The sequence below is a fragment of the Oratosquilla oratoria genome, chromosome 4 (genome assembly GCF_046742065.1).
Source record: "Oratosquilla oratoria isolate Oo_2021 chromosome 4, ASM4674206v1, whole genome shotgun sequence".
Classification (NCBI taxonomy): domain Eukaryota; kingdom Metazoa; phylum Arthropoda; class Malacostraca; order Stomatopoda; family Squillidae; genus Oratosquilla; species Oratosquilla oratoria.
In genome coordinates, this window is record NC_134780.1 from 19,291,573 (window position 1) to 19,316,572 (window position 25,000).

At 45.1% G+C, this 25,000-nt stretch overlaps 1 protein-coding gene and 1 long non-coding RNA gene across 2 annotated transcripts in view; one reads left to right on the top strand and one right to left on the bottom strand.

Annotated features, from left to right (window-relative positions):
• The window catches only part of LOC143024638 (laminin-like protein lam-2), a 113,294-nt gene that overhangs the window by 42,829 nt on the left and 45,465 nt on the right, over positions 1–25,000 (top strand). The window contains exon 2 of the mRNA XM_076183549.1: positions 14,196–14,472. Coding sequence (XP_076039664.1) covers positions 14,196–14,472 — 277 coding nt within the window. The remainder of the gene's footprint in view (positions 1–14,195; positions 14,473–25,000) is intronic.
• LOC143024639 (uncharacterized) overlaps positions 1–25,000 on the bottom strand; it is a 120,985-nt gene that overhangs the window by 37,750 nt on the left and 58,235 nt on the right. The window lies entirely within an intron of this gene.

Sequence of the window (25,000 nt, forward strand, 5' to 3'; positions counted from 1 at the left end):
GGGCAGGACATTAATTAATTAACATAATACTCATCCTCACATTTGTTATTCTTATTTATTCTATTCCCTATTCTTGGCTCTGTCTCACATTGTCTTCCTAATTTTGGTTTTGTCTCTACCGTGAATTCAAGTAAAGTTTTTGTTAAATTTTGTGACAAGTCCCACAAGAGGAATTTGGTGAAAAGCTATTATGACCAGAAAGGATAGTAAAAGCATAAACTGTTAGATTCACTTGTACTGGAGCGGTTAGTGTTTGTGAGATTGGTGTGTGTTTGTTGACATCGTAGATTTACGATCTAGACGAATTTATTAGGTCGTAACTGACTTGTGTCGTATGTACAAAAACTACATAAAATGCATCGGCTGCTGCATCATTTACTGTAGAAGTGAAGGCAGGACAGACACGCACACGTATACAGGAAGATATTTATGTACGCGTAGGTGCACACATTCACATTTCCAGGGTACACATAATTTCATGTTCTTGCATACATACAATTGGGAGAAAGGAAAATCTCGAAACTTGCCGATTTGCAGTCTTGGTGCTCGGTAACGAAAACATAGAACTATGAGGTGTAATTTTAGCACCAATGAACAGATCGAGTAATTTTGTTAACGACGCCCACCCATGGAGACACTCTTTTCTGGAATATATAAAATAAACCCATTATAGTGCCATTACATGATAGAAAAACAAAGTAGATTTTATTTTTTTCCAACTATGTATACAAAAGGAGCTCATGTTTGTGGCCGCACGCACGCTACACTTGCTCTGGGATTTCGTCTGGAGGTTAATACCTGTCGATCACGAGTCCAGCACGTGGCCTGCGGCAATGCTAGTGAATCATAGGGGCACGAGGAATGCCAAGAAGAATGGGCGTCTTGAGTCAATTAAAGAATTTTGGTGGTTCGCGAGTGGAAGAAAGGTGGCGGATTGGGTGGGTAGTCGTGGATGCTGCTAAGCCGGTCGGCGGATGCGGGGATGGGGGGGCGGGGTTAGGGGGGAGGAGGCAAAGGTGAGGTGGTTTGTGGTAGTTGGGGGCAAGGGTAGATGAGGGGGAGGAGGGAGTGGGGAGGGGGGAGTGACTGCAAAGGAGGTGGGGAAAGATGATGAGGAGTAGGGAGAGGAGGATTAAGGGGGAACAAGCAGTAGGAAGGTGGAGGAGAAGGAGGAAGGCGAGGACGAGAACGAGGACGAGGTGTGGGAAGAGGAGATGACTTGTCTCGAGATACTGTATAGTCCCTGGTGACTGTTCGACCGACCCCCAAATGTGGAACCCAAGACCCTTGTAAATGAACTGACGAGTTCTCGGGGGCAACGTGAACAACTGTGGACACATCATCTTGGTACAACTAAACGCACAGCGATGCAAACAGTTGACCACATTAAACCAGCTCCCGTTAACACATCAAGAGTCAAACTTGGTGACCCGTGGAGTTACTTTGAAGTAATACCATAAAGTAAAGCAAATACAAACGACAGTCACAGATTTGCGCCATTCGATGACCTCAAGCATCGACTACCATCCCGCCTTCGGATCTCCTTTCTCTTCTTTTCAGGAATTCCCCTCCAATCATACTCACTCCATACAATGTGGGTTCAGCCATTTGCCACGTTGATACATTGGATTTCGATGGAAACAGATTGTTTGTTTGAATGTTCCGGAGATTTGATGAAATTCTAAACGTGGAATTCCTCTTAATGTCATAAAAGGTGTGTGAATCCTTGCCGAGGTCCCTGATTGCACTATGTGTATATGTATATACATATATATACATATATACATATATATATATATATATATATATATACATATATATATATATATATATATATATATATATGTGTGTGTGTGTGTGTGTGTGTATATATATATATATATATATATATATATATATATATATATATATATATATATATATATATATATACATGTATATCAAAATAACAGGAAAGACAGTCCCAAATCTGAGATGGCCAAACTGAAAGACCTCGTGATCCTCCCTTTTCTCCTCCTCCTCCTCCTTCCCCACCTGAAGAGCAACGTGCTTGGAATTACCTACGAGGGATAAGGAGGGAGAAGGAGATACCTCGGGAGAGGGACAAGAGAGAGAGAGAGAGAGAGAGAGAGAGAGAGAGAGAGAGAGAGAGAGAGAGAGAGAGAGAGAGAGAGCGTTGCTTTCTATTGTTCTGCCATTCGTTCCTTCGGTAGCTGTTTCCGCATGATGAGCTCTCGCCAGCAGGTGCTGAGCTCCGACCGAGGTGGCGGCACCCTTACCCTGTGTGCTCGGACTTCCAGGGCAAGTGGGAGTCGAAGGGAGCTTCTGGATTCGAACGTAAGTAGGGATCGGAACCAAGTCGCTACTCGGCACAGTCTTGGTTGAATCGAAGGTTCGTCTATGTGCTGGTTGGACGGAAGCTGTGGTGGACAGGAACGGCTAACGGCGCCCCAGTTGCCGTATCTTCCTCCTCCTCCTCCTCCTCCTCCTCGTCGTCGTCGTCGTCATAATCACAACTAACATCGTCGTTGTCGTCGTCATAATCACAACTAACATCGTTGTCGTCGTAATAATCGCAACTATCATCGTCATCATCATCACAACTATCATTGTCGTCGTCGTCATCATCATCATCATCATCGTCGTCGTCATCATCATCACAATAATCATCATCATAATCAACACTAAGCATCACAATAATCATAGCAGTCATCATCGTTATCATTAGAATAGTATTCATCATCACAGCTATCATTGTCGTCATCATCATCATCTTCATTATCACAATAATCATCATAAGAATCATCACTAAGTATCACAATAATTATAGAAGTCATCATCGTTATCATTAAAATAATAATCATTTTCGTGCTCGTCGTCGTCGTTGTTGTTGTTAGTGTTAGTATTGATATTAATATTAGTTAATATTATCATTAATATTTTGTTATTTAATTCATTACTGTTGTTGTTGTTTTTATTATTATTATTATTATAATCATCATTGTTACTGTTCTTATCATTGTAATTATTATTAGTTATTAATATCATTAATATTTTTGTTATTACTTTCATTCATTACTGTTGTTGTTGTTGTTATTATTATCCTCATTGTTATTATTATCCTCATTGTTATTATTATCCTCATTGTTATTATTATTCTCATTGTTATTGTTCTTATCATTGTAATTATTATTTGAAAACAATGGCAAGAACAGAAAATGGGGAAAAATATAATGTCACGGGAAACTGCAAAACTTAACGACATTCAATATTAAAAAGAGCAGACTCACAGAATAGAAGTAAATAAATAAAGTGGTACAAAAAAAGAGGCCATTGGATCTTTGATATACTGTAGCGTACTGTCATCGAGCGTGTAAAGGGGGGTTTACACGGTTGACAACCAAATACCCCGTTCACACATCACTTTAAACACGTGTCTGTCGAACCGCGTTCGACGACCGTTAGACCGTGTAAATCCCCTCTAAGACCATTAATCACGAAAATATAATAAGAGATAAGGTGAGGATGCTGAGAATGAGCTCTGGTACCTTTTTCCTTTCACCTCCCTCTCAGTTGAACGAAATTGCCCGGCGATAGACAGAGTAAACTTGGAAGTCGTGTAGGGTAGTGAAGAATGTAAAAAAGAGGTGACGAACTTAAGATCTTGGACTCTACGAGTTGATGATGAAGTCAGTGTACCTGCAATGGATCGAGTAGCTGTTTCGAATACAGAAACACATGATTTCATGGCTCGACAGGGAAGTGCATTTGGACCCCTGGTGTAAGAGGGTAGTAGGTAAGTGGGTAGTGTTTGCAAGCAATGTTGCAGGGGGGTAGCAGTGAAACAGGTTGGGCGATTCACGCGTTTGTTAATCAGTGGGTTATGCATGCATGGGAGCGCTAGGTGCGCACGGTAAGACAGAAGGATATCGACTAGGGTGGGGGCAGCGCCCTTCGCTACACAGGGCGAAGACTGCCACGCCTAGTAAACTATGAAAAGGGGCTTTGTAGGCCTTATGAAAGGGGTCCTTGTACGGAAAGCGTCACTGTTGGTCATGGCACGCCACGACACTACGGTACCCTGCCCTATGCTAGTACCTTATGCTAAAGCACATCCCCCCCCAACACACACACACACACACACACCGCGCTCGCAGGACCATTGCTAGAGGTATGCTTATTCTCGGGGCGAGTGGTGTGTGTGGGAGAAGGGGGAGTCTGCGCACGAGGACGGCAGGTCCTCTGCTGAGGGATGGGACGCGACGGGGGCGGCGTCTTCGGGGGCCGGTGGGCACTTCCGTAGGGCGGCGGGGACGACGATGTGCTGGCCGTACAGCACCAGTTCCCCGTCGGAGCTTCCAATACGGGGGGACGGAGTTGGATAAGGCGAAGCTGTTGGACGGGAATCCGGAGGACACGCAGGTAAGCAGGTGACCGTAGGTGGGGTTTATCCGTGCCGCGGCCCGGAGTCTTTAGAGCGTCCTCTCGGCGTCGGCGGCGGGCGACGGGTCGTCCCCGCGAAGCGCCGACGTTGCCGGTGACGCTCCTGGCGTAAGGATGGGGATAAGCGGACGATGGTCCGTCATCAACGTGAGGTTGGGCAATCCAAACTAATATGATTTGCATTTGGACATGGCCCAGGTGGCAGCAACCATCTCCAGTGATAGTGGCGTATCGGGTTTCGGCGTCCGTCGGGAACGGCGAGCCACACTGGACGAGACGTAAGTACCCCTGACCGTGGTCTTGGAGGAAGACGTACTTGATTGTGTAGAGGCGCGACCCATCCGTCTGCAGTACCACTGGCAGGGCGGGGTCGAAGGGTGCCAGCACGGGCGGCGATGACAGAGTTGGCCTCACCTACAAGCGTGATGATACCTTGCTGCACCATTAAATCAAGTTCTTCCATCATTTGATCCTGAAATGCGGACGGTATCGGCCTGGGCGTATGGGCGGCGATGGGCGCCGCGTCGGCTTGCGGGTGGATTCTCGTGGGTGGGGAGGAGACCCACCATCTTTTCTAGGGGGGCGGTGCGGGGATAATTCTTGGAGACCAGCCCGCAGAAGACGTAGTCGCGAGCGGCGGCTGGTGAACTGTCAACAGGTAGCGTTAGCTCGGCGCACCTGTTCGCGTATGTCACCGCCAGGATAGGCTTCGGGAAGTCGGGCGGGACTATGGCCAAGCCGAAGAAGAATAGGAGTGTTTGGACCCCTCGTGAACCCGTACGGCGGCGTTGCAATCCCTGTCTCCGGACGTCAAGGTAGCCCGGAAGCGTCCCGTTGCGGGGGGCATAAGAGATATGTCGGCCACGTGCGTCGGCACCGAGAGTGGCGACTGTAAGCTGGCTCTAGATATTCCCAACATGCCTAGGTACCACGTGGCTATCACTGCGATGTCCGCCCCTGTGTCAGGTAGCATACGGATGCGTATGCTGAAAGGTGGCAGAGGACGATAGCCGTCAGACATCGGACGGCAGGTGCCAACCTTGCCGGGGTAAGGTGCGGAGGCGGGGGGCCGCTGAGGCGGGAATGTGTGCGTCTGGCGTGGAGCCCTCTGGTATGCCGACACGGTGCATGCATGCGGATCCTTCTTGACATCAGAGATTGTCACCCTCAATGCCTCGTGTGAGCGGCAATTGGCCACTACCTCCTGCAGTGACGTATTGCAGCGAGGGAGTTGAGGCGTTGTACGAGCTACTCGGCTGGGTGGGCGTGGCCTGCGTGGGTCAGATGGGCTCCGTGCCTGGGTTGCGGCCGCGGCAGGTAGTACTCGGTCGAGAGGCTCAGTATCCATGTGAGTGGGATGAAATACATCTTTGTTCGCACCACTACGTGTCCACGAAGGCGTGTCACATTGTCGCACGGCATTTCGCGGTCCAGCATGCACACTGTTGCACTGCACTGCACTCAAGGTCCAGCATGTACACTGTCGCCTATTCGTTTAGTTCCGTCAGTGCTTCGTAGACGTACGCTCCACCGATTCGCGTATCGTCCCATGTTTCAATGTTGCAAGTCACAAGCAATTGCAAGCAATCCTACTCACTGGGCCATGTTTGCAAGCAATGTTGTAGGGGGGCAGTATTGAAACAGATTGAACGATTCACGCGTTTATTAATCAGTGGGTTATGTGTACATGGGAGCACTAGGTGCGCACGGTAAGACAGACCGATATCGACTGTGGGGCCAGCGTCCTTCGCTACACAGGGCGAAGACTGCCATGCCTAGTAAACTATGAAAAGGGGCTTTGTTGGTCGTGTGAAAGGGGTCCTTGTACGGGAAGCGCCACTGCTGGTGAGTGGACGCCACGACACTACGGTACTCTGCTATATGCTAGTACCCTATGCTAAAGCACATACCGCAGATAGAAAGAGGGGTTGATGACGAGTGTTATATTTATATGAGTTACGTACTTACAAACACAATACCCAAAGGCGAGAAGGCAAGGAGTTGCATAAGTTCGCTCTCAGGGTTATATTTATAAACAATTGCCAGGGGCCTGATACCCATTGTTGTGTAACCTAAGTGAGATATGCAGATATTCGTGATTGCTAAAGTAATCATTCGAGATTTGCTTAAGTAAACAATATTGCATATAGACTTGTAACAACGAATCTGATTGGAGAAAGGGTGGTGGAGAAAATTCAATTGGTTCACGATTATAAGATCACGGCCTTTGGGGAGGATTTTAAATATAAAGTTAAAGATCGTTGGACCAAAGAAATCAATACGTCACTTCAAAGCTCACCTAGGACCTTCCTTGCGTTTTCTATGGGGATTCCTTGGTTGTAACTCAGAAAAGCAAGTTGTAATATATTTTGAAGAAGAAAATCAAGAAAAATCTTCACCATTTTAATTTATCCTCGATCGAAGACTATAACTGAAGAAAAAGAACTTTAACAGTGGATGATTGGAGGCACAGGGCCTACCAACGAAAATTGTGATTGACTAACAAAACGGTGGAAACAGAGACAGTGGTGAAAGGTGGGAGAAAGTGAAAAGGAGGTTGAAACCTGGAGTGCATGTATACTTAAAAAAAGAGGGTGCAGTATCAAGACACTTCTTCCGCACCGGCATAATTTGGTTAACTCCCCTTGGATATACGAGTACCAAGGGCAAAGGTGCCCCAAGACTTTGGGCACAGCTAGGAAAACTGGCACAAAATGCCTTTAGTGGCAGAGGCAATGTTGCAACGGAAGAGGTAGTTGTAAATGTGCAGAGCTCATTGTGTAGTCGGCAATATCCTGGACACATTATGCTACTTGCACTGTGCAGGCCGCGATGTACAGGCTGTAGTTGACGTGCAGTCATCAGGGCGTAGAACTGGACTCAACCTTTGTCTCCTGCTTTTTCGCTCGGGGATGGAGCGTCTGAGATCAGTTCCCAACGGCTTCTCTAGACTTACCCTCACATCAACCCCAGCTTCAATCGCCTCTCCTCCTCTCGCTTCTCCTTCCTTTCTAGTCACCCTTTTCTCATTTTCGCCTCCTCCTCTTCCATTTCGCACCCCCCCTCCCTGTCCTCCTGGTCCTCCTCCTTGCCCTCCTCCTCTATATCATCCCTGGCCTTTTCATCCTTGACCTCCCTCTCCTCCTGGTCCTCCATCTTGTCCTCCTCTTTGCCCTCCTCCTCTATATCATCCCTGGCCTTCTCATCCTTGACTTCCACCTCCTCCTTGTCCTCCTCCTCCTCCTTGCCCTCTTCCTCCTCCTTGCCCTCTTCCTCCTCCTTGCCCTCTTCCTCTATACCATCCCTGGTCTTCTCATCCTTGTTCTCCTCTTTGACCTTCTTGCCCTTCTCCTCTATATCATCTCTGGCCTTCTCATCCTTGACCTCCACCTCCTCCTTGACCTAATTGCCCTCCTCCTCTATATCATCCCTGGCCTTCTCATCCTTGACCTCCACCTCCTCCTCCTCCTTGACCTCCACCTCCTTGTCCTCCTCCTCCTTGTCCTCCTCCTCCTCCTCCTCTTCCTCCTCCTCTTCCTCCTCCTCCTTGTCCTCCTTCTTAACCTTTTTGCCCTCCTCTATATCATCCTCGGCCTTCTCAACCTTGACCTCCACCTCCTCCTTGTCCTCCTCCTCCTCCTCCTTATCCTCTTCCTCCTCCTTATCCTCTTCCTCCTTCATGTCCTCTTCCTTCTCCTCTTCCTCCTGCTCCTTCCGTGTATCCCCTGAATAGCCTCGGCGGTATTGGACCCTGCCTCTCCCGTGACCTTCCCTCCCCTCCCCTCCCCGCAGCTACTCTTTTTTCGCCTCGTCTTCCCTTCCACCCCAGCCTCCCCTTCTTTTCCTTTCCACCAATCTCCCCTACCCTCCTCTCCCCTCCCCTTTACCCTTCCGGCGTCACCTCTTCCTTCCACCACTCTCACCTTTCCCTTCTCTTCCCTTCCCTTCCCTTCCCTTCCACCATCCTCCCCCTCACCTCCCTTTTCCTCCTCTCCCATTATCTTCCCCTTCACTTCCCTTCCCTTTCCTATACTCCGTTACCCTACTCTTCCTTTCACTGCGCTTTACTTACCTTCCACCCCCCTTCTCTCCCCTTCCCCTCTACAATTCTCCCCTCCCCCTTCCTTCCTCTTCCCCCTCCCTTCCCTCTGCTCCTCTTTACTTCTCTGTTCTTCTAACACCCTGCCCTCCTCTTCCTTTCCCTTTCCCCCTCTCCTTTCCTCTTCCCATCCAACCCCATCCCCGATTATTCCTCTGTCCCTTGTGACAGAGAGGCCCTGCGTGGCAAGTGACATGGAACCAACCAGAGATGCCGACGCTTGCTGACGGATCAAAAAATCTTCAGAACGCTACTGATGTCTTAGCTGGGCACTTCACTTGTCGGGCAGACCACTCTCTTGTGTGTGGTTTCTTCGAACTAAAACTTTATTTATTTCTTAATATATATATCTCCCGAAAAAGTGCAGTCTAGACAAATATATGCAATGTAGAGAATTGCGTGACTTTTTTAAGGAAGAAAAGTCAACTTAATCAATTCCCTTGAAATTTACACAGATATAAACCTTCTATTCTCTCCCTACCCCCCCGTCCCCACACCTCTCCCATTCCCTTCTTCCTTTTCAGTCCCTCCTTCTCCTTCCTCCGTTCCCTTTCCTCCTCTCTTTCCCCCTCCCTCCCCTTCTTCCATCTCCTCGTACTCCTCTTGCTTGCTTTCCAACCCCTTACCCTATCCTTCTTGCCTCCTCATTCTTTTCATTCTCTCCTTCCTTCTTCTTCTTCCCCTCCATTCCCTTCTCGTTCTTTTTCACTCACTTCTCCCTCCCATTCCTTCCTTGCACTCCCTGTCCTCCCCTCCCCTCCCCTCCCCTCTCTTTCATTCTCCCTTACCTCTTCCTTCCCTTCCCTATCCCCTCACCTTCCCCTGTCCTTCTCCCCCTTTCCACCTCCTTTCCCTCCCCGTACTCTCTCCTTCCCTCTTCTCCACACCTCTCCCCACCACCACCTCCTCCTCCTCCTCCTCCTCCTCCTCCTCCTCCTCCTCCTCCTGTCGGGCTTGCGGTTCCAAACCGACGCCAAATGAGGACATAATCGTTTGTCCTCCTCCGCCGCCGCTGCCGCCATTTCCTCCTCGAAGCCCGAGGCCACTGGGCTTCAAGAAGTTCTCTTGCTGGAGCCGTGAGAATCTTGAGCTTTTTCGAAAACCTTAGCTGAGCTGAATTAAATCGCTTGGCGGCAGCTAGAGTAAAGGATAAGATCGTCACGCGCAGCGAAGGGGTTAACTATTAGCCAGAGTAGGACGATAAATACCGTCGTTTGTGCAAAGGAACTAGGCTGGGAACAAGTTTATGCAAAATGTACTCAGTGGAAAATATATTGATTAAATGAATAAATACGTAAATAAGAGGTAGTATATTCTCTCACACTTAACAGGGACTGTTGCGGCGCTGCCGTCGCAATGAGGGACAGAAAAATTGTGGGATTCCTCGAATGGTCGAGTTGACTTCTTCTTGCGGTGTCGGTGGACACGACTCCTTTCGGCTGTTTTGTTCTCCAATTGGCTGGGTCCCCATTCTGTCCCGGGACCTTAACAACCCCGAGGCTCTTCAACGGGGCAACTCGAGGCCCCGCGCTCGTCTGTTCACCCTTAGCCGCCGTGGGCGTTCGACTTTCTTGCAAGTTTCCCAAGAACGTTCCCGAAACGGACCTTATGAAGGCAGAGTACGCTAATGCGGAGACTAACTGGCTGGCATATGGCAACTGCTTTCCTCCTCTTCCTCCTCCTCCTCCTCCTCCTCGCTTTCCCCCTGCATCTCCTCCTCTCTTTCCTCCTCATTTTTGTCTTCTTCCTGCTCCTCCTCCTTTTCCTCTACCTCCTCATGTTCACCTATTTTCCTACTCCCCTTCCGCTAGCACCCCCTTACTCTGCAGCTCGTCGAACTGATCTCCTCCTACTAATAGTACCACTACTATTACTATTACTACTACTACTACTACTACTACTTCCACTACCACCATCACTACTATTACTAAATGCCACGGGAAGACCAATATTCGCACAGTACAGACAACAGTTAAGCATTACTTCCAGATGTCTGTGGAAATTTCCAAAGATCGTTGCCAGCTACCATGGGGCCTCGGGGTTTTGATCAGAGATTGCAATTGTTGATTTATTTTTTATTATTTTTTTTTTCATAACTCTCCTGCCCTTAATACGATGAGTGGAGGGTCTGTTTCGGTCGTGTCTCTTTGCACGATACGGACCTGTGTTCGAATGCAACGTCTACTTGTGATTTCTACTTCCCCTTGCAAGTTTACATTGAAAACTGTTCAATGAAATCATCTGGCGGCAGCCGGACGTATATTGCTAATAATGCGTTCTTGATGGAAAGTGGTTAACTTTGAGAATTTGGTGAGGAACAGCCAATGCTCGTTCTTGTTCTTTCTCTCCTGCATTGCCTCCTTCTGCAAGTGTCCACTGTTATGACCTTCCTGCGACGGGAGAGACACTCGCTGATGGTGCAGCATCCTTCCTTGTGCCCTTTGCCTCTATTAGGAAAGGCTTGATTCCTTAGTACACCTATACAAAAGAATTATAACACCTGAAGCTGAAGAAAGCTGGTTTTTCTAATGACTTGTTTCAGCCTTGGGTGAGCTAATTGAATTCGAAAAAAGAAAAAAAAAAGTTGTTGACTAGGTGAATAAAACCGAAAGCTCAAAAGCGTTTCCATAAGTTTTTAACCTTAGGATAAAATAGTCAACCAATGAAGCTCAGAAGAATACCTTAGTTCAATGGTGGGCTATACACCAAGTTTTCAATCAGCAACAAACATATCTTTTGATCTCTGAAAACCGTTAGCACATTTTGTATATATTGTCAATAAGTGAAACTACAGATCCTCAGTTGACGAGATCCACGATTTAAGAGTTAAAAGATAAAGGTCTTGATATACTTAACAACAAATAGCTACTTTTTAGAGATAGTTAATAGTTTTTATTCTGGAATTTTTTTTAGATCACGTGTATATTTCCCCTCATTGTCATAACCTCCGAAATGTCATAATATATTTCCCCTCATTGTCATAACCTCCGAAATGTCATCATGCACCTCCAACCTGCGGTTATAGGGAACGAAGTCGCTATAGTACCTGTAATCATCATTCATATATTAATACGCTTGTAACTATCTATCGTGTGTGTCACGCGGTGACGTCACGGCAACGAAGCCTTCCAAAATTGCTGACGACTGATTGGCTGCGAGCGAAGCGAGAGTGGTGACGTCACGGCAACGGAGACGACTTATTGGTCGAGAGCGGTGACGTCACGGCAAAAAGGAGACGACTGATTGGCTGCCAGCTAAGCGACAGTGGTGACGTCACGGCAACGGAGACGACTTATTGGCCGAGAGCGGTGACGTCACGTCGCTTCAGCGCGTCCGACACGACGTCACGGTGCAAAGGAATCGAAGTAGTTTTATTCTGGCTAAAGACAGACGATTTTATTCACCTATTTATCACATTCTTTCGATAAATGAAATATTAGGAAAGGCATTTCTTCAAAGCTTAACGTGTGACGTCATGTCTCGTTGCTCTCTGAGCTCCTAACAGAACTTCACGAAAATAAGTAGATAAATAATAAATAAATAAATAAATAAATAAACAGTATTCAAACGTCTATACAAGTTCAATCATAGGTTACATGAAGATAATCAAACGTCTATAAACGTTTATTGTGACGTAAAGGATTCAAAATTTTTATTGCCTTTATGATTGACCTAACGAGAAAGAGAAACGGAGAGAGAGAGAGAGACAGACAACGGGAGAATTTGACGACAACGTCAGAAGACTTTGACGACTCCTTTTGGAGACTGATGACTCCTTCGGGAGATTTTGAAGACTCCTTCGTAATACTTCAAAGTTGAATAACCGTGGAATTTCCGCGGGTCCTATGTGACATGACATGAACGATTAATTTTTTTTTATTGCCTTTATGATTGACCTAACGAGAGGGAGAGAGAGAGAGAGAGAGAGAGAGAGAGAGAGAGAGAGAGAGAGAGAGAGAGAGAGAGACGACGGGAGAATTTGACGTCGGGAGACTTTGACGACTCCTTTTGGATACTGAAGACTCCTTCGTAAATCCCGTGGAATTTCCACGGGTCCTGCAATCATAGATTACATGAAGATAATCAATCGTCTATAAATGTTTATTGTGACATGACATAAACGATTCAAATTTTTTTATTGCCTTTATGATTGACCTAACGAGAAAGAGAGAGAGGGAGAGAGACGACGGGAGAATTTGACGACAACGTCGGAAGACTTTGACGACTCCTTTTGGATACTGAAGACTCCTTCGTAAATCCCGTGGAATTTCCACGGGTCCTGCAATCATAGATTACATGAAGATAATCAATCGTCTATAAATGTTTATTGTGACATGACATAAACGATTCAATTTTTTTTATTGCCTTCATGATTGACCTAACGAGAAAGAGAGAGAGAGAGAGAGACGACGGAAGAATTTGACGACAACGTCGGAAGACTTTGACGACTCCTTTTGGAGACTGAATACTCCTTCGGGAGATTTTGAAGACTCCTTCGTAAATCCCGTGGAATTTCCACGGGTCCTGCAATCATAGATTACATGAAGATAATCAATCGTCTATAAATGTTTATTGTGACATGACATAAACGATTCAATTTTTTTTTATTGCCTTTATGATTGACCTAACGAGAAAGAGAGAGAGAGAGACGACGAGAGAATTTGACGACAACGTCGGGAGACTTTGACGACTCCTTTTGGAGACTGAATACTCCTTCGGGAGATTTTGAAGACTCCTTCGTAAATCCCGTGGAATTTCCACGGGTCCTGCAATCATAGATTACATGAAGATAATCAATCGTCTATAAATGTTTATTGTGACATGACATAAACGATTCAAATTTTTTTATTGCCTTTATGATTGACCTAACGAGAAAGAGAGAGAGAGAGAGAGACGACGGGAGAATTTGACGACAACGTCGGAAGACTTTGACGACTCCTTTTGGAGACTGAAGACTCCTTCGGGAGATTTTGAAGACTCCTTCGTAAATCCCGTGGAATTTCCACGGGTCCTGCAATCATAGATTACATGAAGATAATTAATCAATCGTCTATAAATGTTTATTGTGACATGACATAAACGATTCAAAATTTGTATTGCCTTTATGATTGACCTAACGAGAAAGAGAGAGAGAGAGAGACGACGAGAGAATTTGACGACAACGTCGGGAGACTTTGACGACTCCTTTTGGAGACAGAAGACTCCTTCGGGAGATTTTGAAGACTCCTTCGTAAATCCCGTGGAATTTCCACAGGTCCTGCTAGTTATGATAAATGTTCTCAACCTTCTCACTAGAAGCCTACAATAAGTCTTGTCTTGCCTCGTTTTGTAATATCCTCCGCGAATCGATCAGTGGTTCCCAACTACTATAATATATGACGCCCACTTCTCGTTTTCAACAAATTCGCACGCTCAAAGGTTCCTCTGTCTTTAGGCTTACAAAGGCCCCAGTCTTCGAGCTTCCTAAGGTCCCTTTATCTTCAAGTTTTAACGGTCCCTGTGTCTTCAGCCTTATATAGGTCCCTTTGTCTTCAAGTTTACAAAGGTCCCTGTATCTTCAGCCTTACTAAGGTCCCTTTGTCTTCAAGTTTACAAAGGTCCCTGTGTCTTCAGCCTTACTAAGGTCCTTCTACCTTTTTTTCTTCTTTTCCAGAAATGTGTCCCGGAGTTCGTGAATGCCGCCTTCAACCTCCGGGCCGACGTCACAAACACCTGCGGGGAGTCGCGACCCCAGAAGTACTGTCTCCAGACAGGGGGTTACGGGTCTCGGAAGTCTTGCGAGGTTTGCAACGCGGCCATTCCGGACTTAGCTCATCCTCCAGAGTTCCTGACCGACTTCAACAACAACGACAACCAGACGTGGTGGCAGTCGGAGACCATGTTCGAGGGCATCCAGTACCCGAACCAAGTCAACATAACACTTAACCTTAGTAAGTCGCCTTTTAATCCTTCGTTGACACCTTGGTTCTACATCGAGGAGAGGGTGGCATGGAGGTGAATGAAATATACTGGCGGCAGCAAAAATGAAAGGGAAAGTGCCACCCGGTACGGAAGTGCTTAAGACAAACATGGGCGGTGTGTGTGGGGGGGGGGGGCAAGGAATATCGTTAAGCTTCTGGTATCCTGGGAGGAAGGCTTCCATTTCCAGGTCGAGGTGGAGTGTTGTCCATGGACGGAAACAGAATATATATATATATATATATATATATATATATATATATATTATATATATATGCATATATGTATATGCATATATATATATATATATATATATATATATATATATATATGCTGAATTCATTAGTTACGTTTATAGGCAGTGTTCGGTAAGAGGAGATTAGGTTAAATTAGGGCAAGGCTGTGTTGGGTAAGATTTAACCATGAATACTGATGAAATATTGAGAAAGATATTTTACAAAATTACTACGAATTTCTTTTCATCCCGTCATGTTCCTTTCAGCGCCATTCAATTATAATTAGAAACATCTAATTTTCTGTTAAGTGACCTCTAATTGGTAATAGTTATACCATCTAGTGCGATGATTCCCATGATATCTGACTTTGCTGGCAGAATTGGGTTTGGGTCGTCAGGAGGTGACTGATGGTGTCAGCAAGTTGGGGTGTCAGCAGGTTGACCTAAGGTTCAAGGAGTCATTCACGGTGACGGTAATTTGGTGATAGTCAGGAGGGTGGCTGACAGTGTCAGCAGTAGAAATAGGATATAGCTGACGCTGTCAGCAAGTTTATAACAGGACCTTCAAGTTCCTCCGCAGGTGTCAGCAGATGGTCAGTAGAGTCAGGAGACTGGCGATGGGGCCAGCAAGAGGCTGACAGTATCAGCTGACAGGATCATCTCACACATCTCCCCGGGATTCTCCAGTCCAGCTCTCTTTTCCTCTTGTTCTGTCACTCTCTTTGTGTTCCTTCTGTTCGCCATTCCTTCCACTCTCTTTTCGCTTCTCTTTACTTCCCTATCTCTTGCCACACCCTCTTTCTAACTCTCTCTCTCTCTCTCTCTCTCTCTCTCTCTCTCTCTCTCTCTCTCTCTCTCCCCCTTCCCCCCTCTCTCTCTCTCTCCCCTCCCTCCCTCTCACTCTCCCCTCCCCCCCTCTCTCTCCCTCACTTTCCCTCCCTCTTTCTCCCCCCTCTCTCTCTCTCTCTCTTTCTTTCTCTCTCTCTCTCTCTCTCTCTCTCTCTCTCTTTCTCCCGTCTTCTTTGACTTGTCCCTGGTCTCTGTTTCTCCTTGTTTGCTCTGCCTAAGGGCGCGCTCACTGAATGTGTTTGTGTGTATGTGTGTGTGTGTGTGTGTGTGTGCGTGTGTGTGTGTGTGTGTGTGTGTGTGTGTGTGTGTGTGTGTGTGTGTGTGTGTGTGTGTGTGTGTGTGTGTGTATATGTGCCTGCGTGCGTGCGTGCGTACGTGCGTGTGCACGTCTCATTCACTCCGGGCATTCCTCTATTGTCCCGTTAGTTCGTTAGTACATCCGTTTCACCGTGCAGGTCACGCAAGACTGCTTCTATACAGAGACACGCACACACACACACACATGCACGCACACACGCACACCCACATTCCTTCACTTCTACAGCAGCCTCCGCAGACTCCTGGAATTGGAGGTGGAAGGACTGGAGAGGCGAACAAAGAGAAAGAAAGCACATAGATTAGCCTATGGTAGATTATAGTCTGTGATCTACGGTCTATAGTCTATAGCAAGTGACCCATAGATGTCGAAATAAGAGGAGTAAACCCTACAGAGGTCGAGGGAAGGGGTTATGGAGAAGGTAGAGGAGGAGGAAAAGCGAGAGGAAGAGGTGAGAGGATAAAGAGGAGACAGGAGGAGGAGGAGGATGAAGAGGTGGGAGGATAAAGAGGAGGAGAAGGTAAAGCGAGAGGATAAAGAGGTACAAGAATGGAGTGGGTGGCAATTAGTGAAAGTAATTAAGATGTCCTTATGGGGAATAAAGATGGTGGTATGGTAATGCTTTCGCCCTTCAGTAGAATAGAAATCACATTCTCTTTGGCAGAATAATGAAAGATCTAAACTGAAACACAAATGGAATAGATTTCATAAGGTGCGACATGAACACAGATGGCGGGTGGGGGAGGGCAAAGTAAACAGAGCACCAGAAGATCTTTGGTTTGGGATCCTGAAAAGCGTTGCTTTCTCGCCCGTTGCTTTCTCGACATGGCCTGCAGCGACTCAGGCGTGCGTGACCGTAGTCCGAAAGAAGCCCGGGTGGGGTGTGCTCAGGACAAAACAGGAATTCTTGCACAGAGGGTCCTCCATCCCTACATCAAGGCTTTGTTTTCTTCGAGTGACGACGTGACGTCATCTTTGCCATGCGGTGTTTTTGACGGTGTGGGTATCTATTCATTACGCACGCCATGGTGAGTTTTCTTTAAATGTTTCTAAAATATTGTTTGGTTTGGTTAAGTTTGGTTAGGTTGGTGTAGTAGTTCCGGAGTCAGGGAAGAGACTTGTTGAGAGAGAATTTGCTTCTTGCGTGTTTTGGGTACGATCTAATCGTAACAGATCCTCATTTAGAGAGATACTGTCCCCCCCCCACCTCAAGCTGAATAAAATCAATTGTATTATTTCAGGTTGTAGAGTGTTCCACACTTCTATTGTTTATTTAATTATTCATTAATTTAATTTTGTATTTTCTGTATGCCTTCAAGAGTTTCAACTTGCGTCCTCTTGTTCTTTCTGCTGATGTCAATACGCTTTTTTTTTATAAACTCTATCCCCATGACACATATAGTTTGATCATATTTTTACTCTGTTCTTTCTTCCAGCATTACTATTTCGATTTTATTCAGTCTTGCCTCACATGTCCTCCTAGTCCAGGTGCACATCTTGTATATTTTTCAAACCTCTGGAATTTTGATTTAAAATGGCAACTGCCGACAGACTGGTCAGAGTAGTTTTTGAAAAAACTTCATCAAGCGAAACGAATGTTTAATAAATATCCCATCTTCACATGTACTCTGACATTGGAACTTTGCTTTAATTTTTTTCTATTTATTATTATTATATTTTTCGCAGGCGTATGGTACTGCTAACTGCTGTATACATCAGTCTGGGTTTTGTGTGCTCAGGGATCGGTGTCATAGCCATATTTATGTCCATGAGGCTGAGGACATTTCTGATGTTTGCCCACCATACATACGATTTTTCTATACTGTCATATATGCTCTCTTGGGGCAAGTATTTTTGTGCATATATATGTATATATATATATAATATATATATATATGTATATATATATATGTATATATATATATGTATATATGTATATATATATATATGTATATATATATTATATATAATACTGATGACCCACTTTCGGAGAATAATAAGCGAAGATATAGAGATCTGTATATTTCGATCACTTACTGTGATCCTCTACAGCAGATATGAGTTACAAAGTACAGAACAATGTGTACTTTGTAACTCGTATCTGCTGAAGAGGATCACAATAAGTGATCGAAATATACAGATCTCTATGTCTTCGCTTATTCTTCTCCGAAAGTGGGTCATCAGTATTATTTTACAAATGTGCTACGACATATCTTTGTGATATATGTATATGTATATATGTATATATATATATATATATGTATATGTATATATGTATATATATGTGTGTGTGTGTGTGTGTGTGTGTGTGTGTGTGTGTGTGTGTGTGTGTGTGTGTGCGCGCGCGTGTGCCTGCCTGTATTAATTCGCATTCGAATATAACATATTTTGAGCCGGGCGTATGGTATCTCATCAAACAATGTAACTTAACAAAAACATGTATATTTATCTGTTTTATGATGGATTCAGGTGCAGGAAGGAACTTTCGTACAACTCAATGGAATTAGATTGCCATATAGTCCGTTTAAATGTGGCGAAGATTTATTTATAATTTGGAAAATAGTATAACCGCAAGAGAAATGCTTGACTTTGTCTTTCATTGTGCACTTCGCACAATGAAAGACAAAACCATCTTCCCAGGTTTGTCCGAAGGTAAATGAAACATAGCGAGACATTATAAAAATCTGCTAGAGAAGGCAGTCCATTTTCTTAATGTTTCGCCATGTTTAATCTGTCTTCGGACAAACCTGGGTAAATAGTTTTGTCTTTCATTGTACATATAAATGTCATTCAGTCACTACAAGATTTCTTATGAACATAAACTGTAAAGTGGCTCCGATGAAATGCGAAAGACACCCACGTGACAAATGAATGGTTGGAGCCAAATTGTTTAGTGTAAGTCTGTTGACGTGATTGTGTGGTGCAGTAATTTTCGGAAAAAAAAAAAATCGAGAGATGGGATTCCAGCAAAGCTTAAATTAACAAAAGTCATGTCCAGATCGTTCTCTGCTCTTGATAACTCACACTTTGTACGGGCGAAGTTTCGTGCGGTGTTAAAAAAAATATCATGTCCGAAAAGGTTTCGTATGTCAAAGTGAATCTGCGTTTCGATATGATCATAATTTCATACTTGTCTTCGGCCAAGGCTCTTTCTTTCGCCTAGATGTTGCTTTAGTCAATGACATGGTTTTTGTTGATTGATATCATTGTTACCTTGGGAAGATGCTTGTGTCTTAAAAGTTGTTATCGCCTTACATTACTCAAGCGGAAGCATTTTCAGGCACAAGCGGGCAATGCCCTCTTCAGGGCGCTCTCCCATGGGGGATGGCATAGAGAAGACAAGACAGGATAAGCGAAGAGAAGAGAAGGCGGAAGGAGATACATGAGTTATCAAGTAATAACTGTGATTATTCGTAACAATTTGTTCAAACGATGAAATAATTTGGCCATAGCAAGCGTGGAAGAGATAAAAAAAAAATGTAGAAAGGAACCGCCGAAACAAGGGGTGACTGCAGTAATTGGTGGGCAGGGACGAAAGTGAGAGAAAACGGATACTTGAGAGATAAACGGTGGGGGAGACGGGGAGAGGAGGGGAAGGGGAGAGGAGAGAAGAGGAGGGGAGGGGAGGGGAGGGTAAGCGATCGCGACCAGACTTGAGTATGTGAATGTGTATTTATACCCGACTTCGTACCTGTGCGTACGTTTGGGACGTAGCTGCTTGGGGCGGGGAAGGGGGGGGGTGTCTATGGTGTGATGATTGGCTGTGCCAATCAAGCCCACTGCTTCCTGTATTGTACCAGCTGACGCCATGCGATTTGATTCAACGTAGAGTGCCACCTCCAAGTGCTGAAGGGTTAGAATTAAATAGTATTCGTAAACTTAGGGTGGACCTGTTTCTCACCATTCTTAGTCGAACGAATGTAAAAAGAAGTGGGATCCCTGGGTCACGGTAGAGGAATTGCCACAGGGTGGCACAAAAGGTTGAGAACTACTTGATTTGTATGAATTAATGAGTTACGATGACAAAGCATAAGGCTGGCAAGAAAACTTTCTAGAGGTCGGACGAAAGAAAAAATACATAAACTTTTAAACGGGGTGGAGTGTGTGCTCTCTCAATTGTCCAAAGCATCAGTGTTCAAATGAGTATTGGTGTTTGTCAGGCGAATAAGTAGCCAGAATTAAGTCTGCAGTGGCCTCAACAGGCGAGAAGGACCATGAGAATTCTATTTCCTCTATGTAAGTAAGTGATACAACTCTACACACACTGATAACCTAATGATAAAGTTGATTATTTCAACAAAATTCATAGGGATGCAACAATAACGAAAGATGTATCCGAGTCGTTCTGATGTACTGCGATTCAGATTTGGGTGTGTCTGTCACAATGAAACGGTAGTAGGGACTGGGCAGGGCAGGGCGTACGTGGTCCCCGCATGGCCTGGGGTTCGTGACGGGCATTTGCCAAGACACAAAAGGGCTTTATCTCTCTCTCTCTCTCTCTCTCTCTCTCTCTCTCTCTCTGTCTCAGCGAATCTTGAGGACTGTGCAGAGGAGCTTAGCCAAGCGTGTACTGTCCAGCGATCGGCTTGTTCAGTTGGTAGTCGGATCGACTTTTGACGTTATTGTGTAAAGAGTAGAATTCTTTCCCAGTGGGTCTCTTCCCCCACCTCCCTTCCTCCCTACCCTGATTTAGAGTATTTCGGATCCCTTCCCATTCCCTGGTGGATGACGTCATGTTTATTTATTTATTTATATATCTATTTTTACATATATTGCACGTGGCGTGTTGGATTTTGACAGTATGTCAAAGTAAGGTTAAAGACCTGTAGTGAAAGAATATTATTCTTGGGTTTGATAGTCAAGAAAGGTCTACGAAAGAAAAGGTCAGTTTACTTTGGGAAAAGAAACACGACGTCACAAAGAGATCCGACAGTCGAAAGATTCGAATAACGCTTTTGTTCTGTCTCAGTCAGCGCGGACTCGAAGCATCATGGGTGACTTGCGTCCCTCCCCATGACGACATATCATTTGTTTTCATCTCCGAAGAGAACTGGCCTGTTCTTATTTGGACTCTGGGGTCAAATATGCGAGTGAGTAGATGGTATGTCCCATTATCGACAAACGTCACCGGGGATTGTTAAACTGTCATGGTCAGGATTGAAGAAGAAGCTGCAGAAGGGGGGAGGAGGAGGAGGAGGAGGAGGAAGAAGAGGAAGAGGAGGTGGAGGAGGAGGAGGAGAACAGTGATGACTTCTTATTGTTGTTACTGATACTCGAACTGTCGCTGCTTGTTTATTGTTGCTCTCTTGGCGCCTTTGTTGAGTTATTCATTTATCATTTATCTATTTATTTTATTCATTCAAATATTTATTTATTAATCTATTTGATTTAATCATATATTCATTTATTCATTTTACTTGCTCCTTTTTTAGACGTTACTGAAACATTTGACCTCTACATTCGACATAATCATAATGGTTGATTTGTATGCCTGACGGTCGGAAGCATTTTCACGAACGGTGAGTGTGTGACCACTTCTGATGGATGTGGTAGCAGCTTCATCCCATACTACACAACACAATATGGAAGACTGCATTGTTCACAATTACGCACGCCAACAACACAAGATATACTTTATGAGGGATTTATAGAAAAAACTCGTTCCAACCATAGCGTTCCTCAGGGAGACTAGATACTCGGCCAGACAGTCTAGGGAACGACGTCGAGACGACGACGACAACAACAGCAGCAGCAGCAGCAGCAGCAGCAGCAGCAGCAACAGCAACAGCAACAGCAACAGCAACAGCAGCAACAACAACAACAACAACAACAACAACAACAACAACAACAACAACAACAACAACAACAACAACAACAACAACAACAACAACAACAACAACAACAACAACAACAACTACTACTACTACTACTACTACTACTACTACTACTACTACTACTACTACTACTGATGGATTATTGTTTGGCAAAAAAACGCCAAAACTTTGTTTTAAAGTCTTTTTCCTCCATGATCTCATACTGAAGAAAATCTTCTGAAGGAGAACGCTTGTAGACAGAACTCATGAAACATCTAAAAGATTTTATTATGCAGATATAGTTTATATATATTTTTTCCAATACATTACTGTGTCTTATTGCATTGCTTCTAACCTAGGAAGTGGGCAAGGGACTGGGTTGGCCCATGATCCACGAGGAGCTAAGATAAGAGTGAAGACAAATGGATCTTTAATGGGTGCTGGATAGGTGGAGGGTGGGTGTATGACTGGCTGGATACCTCCCTAATAAGGAAGAAGAAGCCTTTTAGTATACAGATAGAGAGTATATTAATCATTTTACAGTAAAATGCAATGAGAAATTCACGTAATATATTCATGTAATTGATGTCATGAGACTATATACTGAACACTCGTAAGCGGTCTGCACAGTAGAAACTATTGGGTCAGGAGATTTGACCACGACTTCAGAAAAACACATAAATCTTTGTGTGGAGGAGGCGGGGAATGGGAGGGTGGTAGCATTTGTCATTCGATTCTCCACCCTTTCTAGACGGCGAGTTTCTTTTTTTTCCTGTGGCTTGGTCACATCCCGGTCACACGGGTCTGTTGTGCATGTTCGTGAGGTTCCTATGATGAGGCTGTACACAGACCCGCCGTCCAGAAAGAGTGAACATTTCGAGCGGAGTGTTAGGATATTAATGGCTGTACTCAGGGATACTACGGAGATGAATGAAATTGCCTGGCGAAGATCATATGAAAAAGAAACGTACCATCCGGTACGGAAGGACTTATCCTGTCCTTGAAATCAAAAACTGTTTTTTGTCACACAACATGATTCTTAGAATTAGGACTAGTCTTCATTGTGTTTTATTCCCCTCGAGGATAACCAGCGCTTCTATCGCTGCTGGGGACATCAAGTGAGGGCACAGAAGAGATATTTAAGGAGGGTAACAAAAAAAAGAAAAAAAAAAGAGGAAGAAAATTTTAACGTGATCAGTATTCCTTTTTGAGTAAAGATTACTTTCCACTCGTAAAAGAACCCTGCGTGACTCTGGGCCATAGGGGGTGTTTCTAGGAACCTCGTGCGGGGATTAGTCTCCACTGTGAAAGAATTGTTTATCAAGTGTATCAACTTGTACTATCCGTCCTCTCTACTATCTTTTGTACACTGCCTCTCCTCAGCATCCGTTCGTCTCTGCTTCACCGTCCGTGGCCTTTGAAACCTGGAAGTAGATTTTTATTATTGATGTTTCTTCGGTTACTTTCCAGCAGAAGTCATGTACCAAGACCTCTGTGGAATTGATTTATTTTTCCTCTACGTTGAAGGGATGTAATCGTCAGGCGTTGGCCAGAATAAATGCAAAATGTATACGGTACCCTTTCTCAGCAGCAACAGAAATCGAGACAAGAATGAACTCTTCAGGAAGCGAGAAGTCTTCCTCCTCGTATGAACAAAATCGCCGGAAGGCAGCTAGAAAACGATACCAGCATAAGCGTACTACACACGGGTACTGAACTAGGAAACGTTAGGAAAGGCTACAGAAAGGATTGGTTTGGCGGTCACAGACGTAAGAATGAGAGCAACAGAACCCGTAAAGTAATTGCGAGATGATGTCTCCCTTTGTGGAGAGGGAGTCAGAGACCGGAGGGAGTGGGGGAGGTGGAAGAGGTGGATAGTATTGCAGTGTTGGCAGCCACTGGGAACAAGCATGGTGCTTGAAGAGGGAAGGAGCGGTCGTGGGAAGAGTGGGGATGGGGAGGGAGATGGGTAAGAGGAGGAAGCGAGGATGGGGAAGAAGGGCGATAGATGGGGGAAGACTCTGGGTTCTGTATGAAGAGAGGGTCGGAGAGGAGGTGAAGAGGGAAAAAGTAACGAGAAAGAGAGAGGAAGATGGGTGAGGAATGGAGAGGAAAAGGAGCAAAGAGAAGGAGGGTGGGATGGAGAGGGAGCGGGGCAAGGGGAGGAAGGAGGGCAGAATGGCCAAGGTGAAGGGAGGAGTGTGTAGATGGACAAGGGAAGGACTAAGGAGAGGGAGTTGGGATAGGGAAGGAGAAGGGCAAGGAAGGAAGATTGGGGGAGGAGGGAACGGGCAAGAGGTGGGGAAGAGGGGATAGTTACGGAGAAGGTAGGAGGAAGGGGAGGTGGGGAAGGAAGATGGGGTGGGAAAGGGGAGGAGGGTGGGGAGAGGTGAATGGGTAGAGAGGTGGAAGGGGAGGAGGGTGTGGATAATGGGGAGTTGGGGAGAGACATAGGGACGAGGAGGGAAAGGGGGGAAGGGGGCGAAAGAAGGGAAAGAAGTGGGTATGAGGGAGAAAGGGAAAAGGGATGGAGATTAGGAGAGAGCGAGGGAAAGGAAGGAAGCGGGGAAGGGGAGTGGGGATGGGGAAGAGAAGGGGGAAGGGAGTCGGAAGAGGGAAGGGAACTAAGGAATCAAGTAAAAGGAGTCAAAAGAGGAGAGATGAGGGAGGGAAGGAGGAAGAAGAAGAAAGGATGAGCATGGGATGAGATTTTCCTCGTCGGATTAAAGTGATCGTTGTGAAGGAGTTCGTTGAGGGGACCGCCCGTGCCTCTGCCTGCCCTTGGGTATAGGGGTCTCCTCCTCCCACGGAAACCAGTGGAGGAGGCCTGGCGGCGATCTGGCACAATCCAATACGTGTGTCCATTAAGCATCCCAGTGTCGACAGCCATCACCACCCTCTTCTCATCTCACCGGCATCCATATTAGCCGAGCAACCCTGGGCTGTCGCAAGGTCATCAAGGTCTCAGGCGCTCCGAATGCAGCAAGATTGAGCTGTTTCTTTATGAAGCTATTCATTTATTATTATTGTTATTATTATTATTATTATTATTATTATTATTATTATTATTATTTTTATTATTATTATTATTATTTATATTATATATTATATATATATATATATATATATATATATATATATATATATATATATATATATATATATTTTTTTTTTTTTTTTTTTTTTTTTTTTTAGTGGGCATAAATGTAGTGTTCAGGAAAGACGAACTGCGTGAGTTAGTAACCCTGCTACTGGCCAGTAACCCTAAAAGACCCTTTCAGATGGAA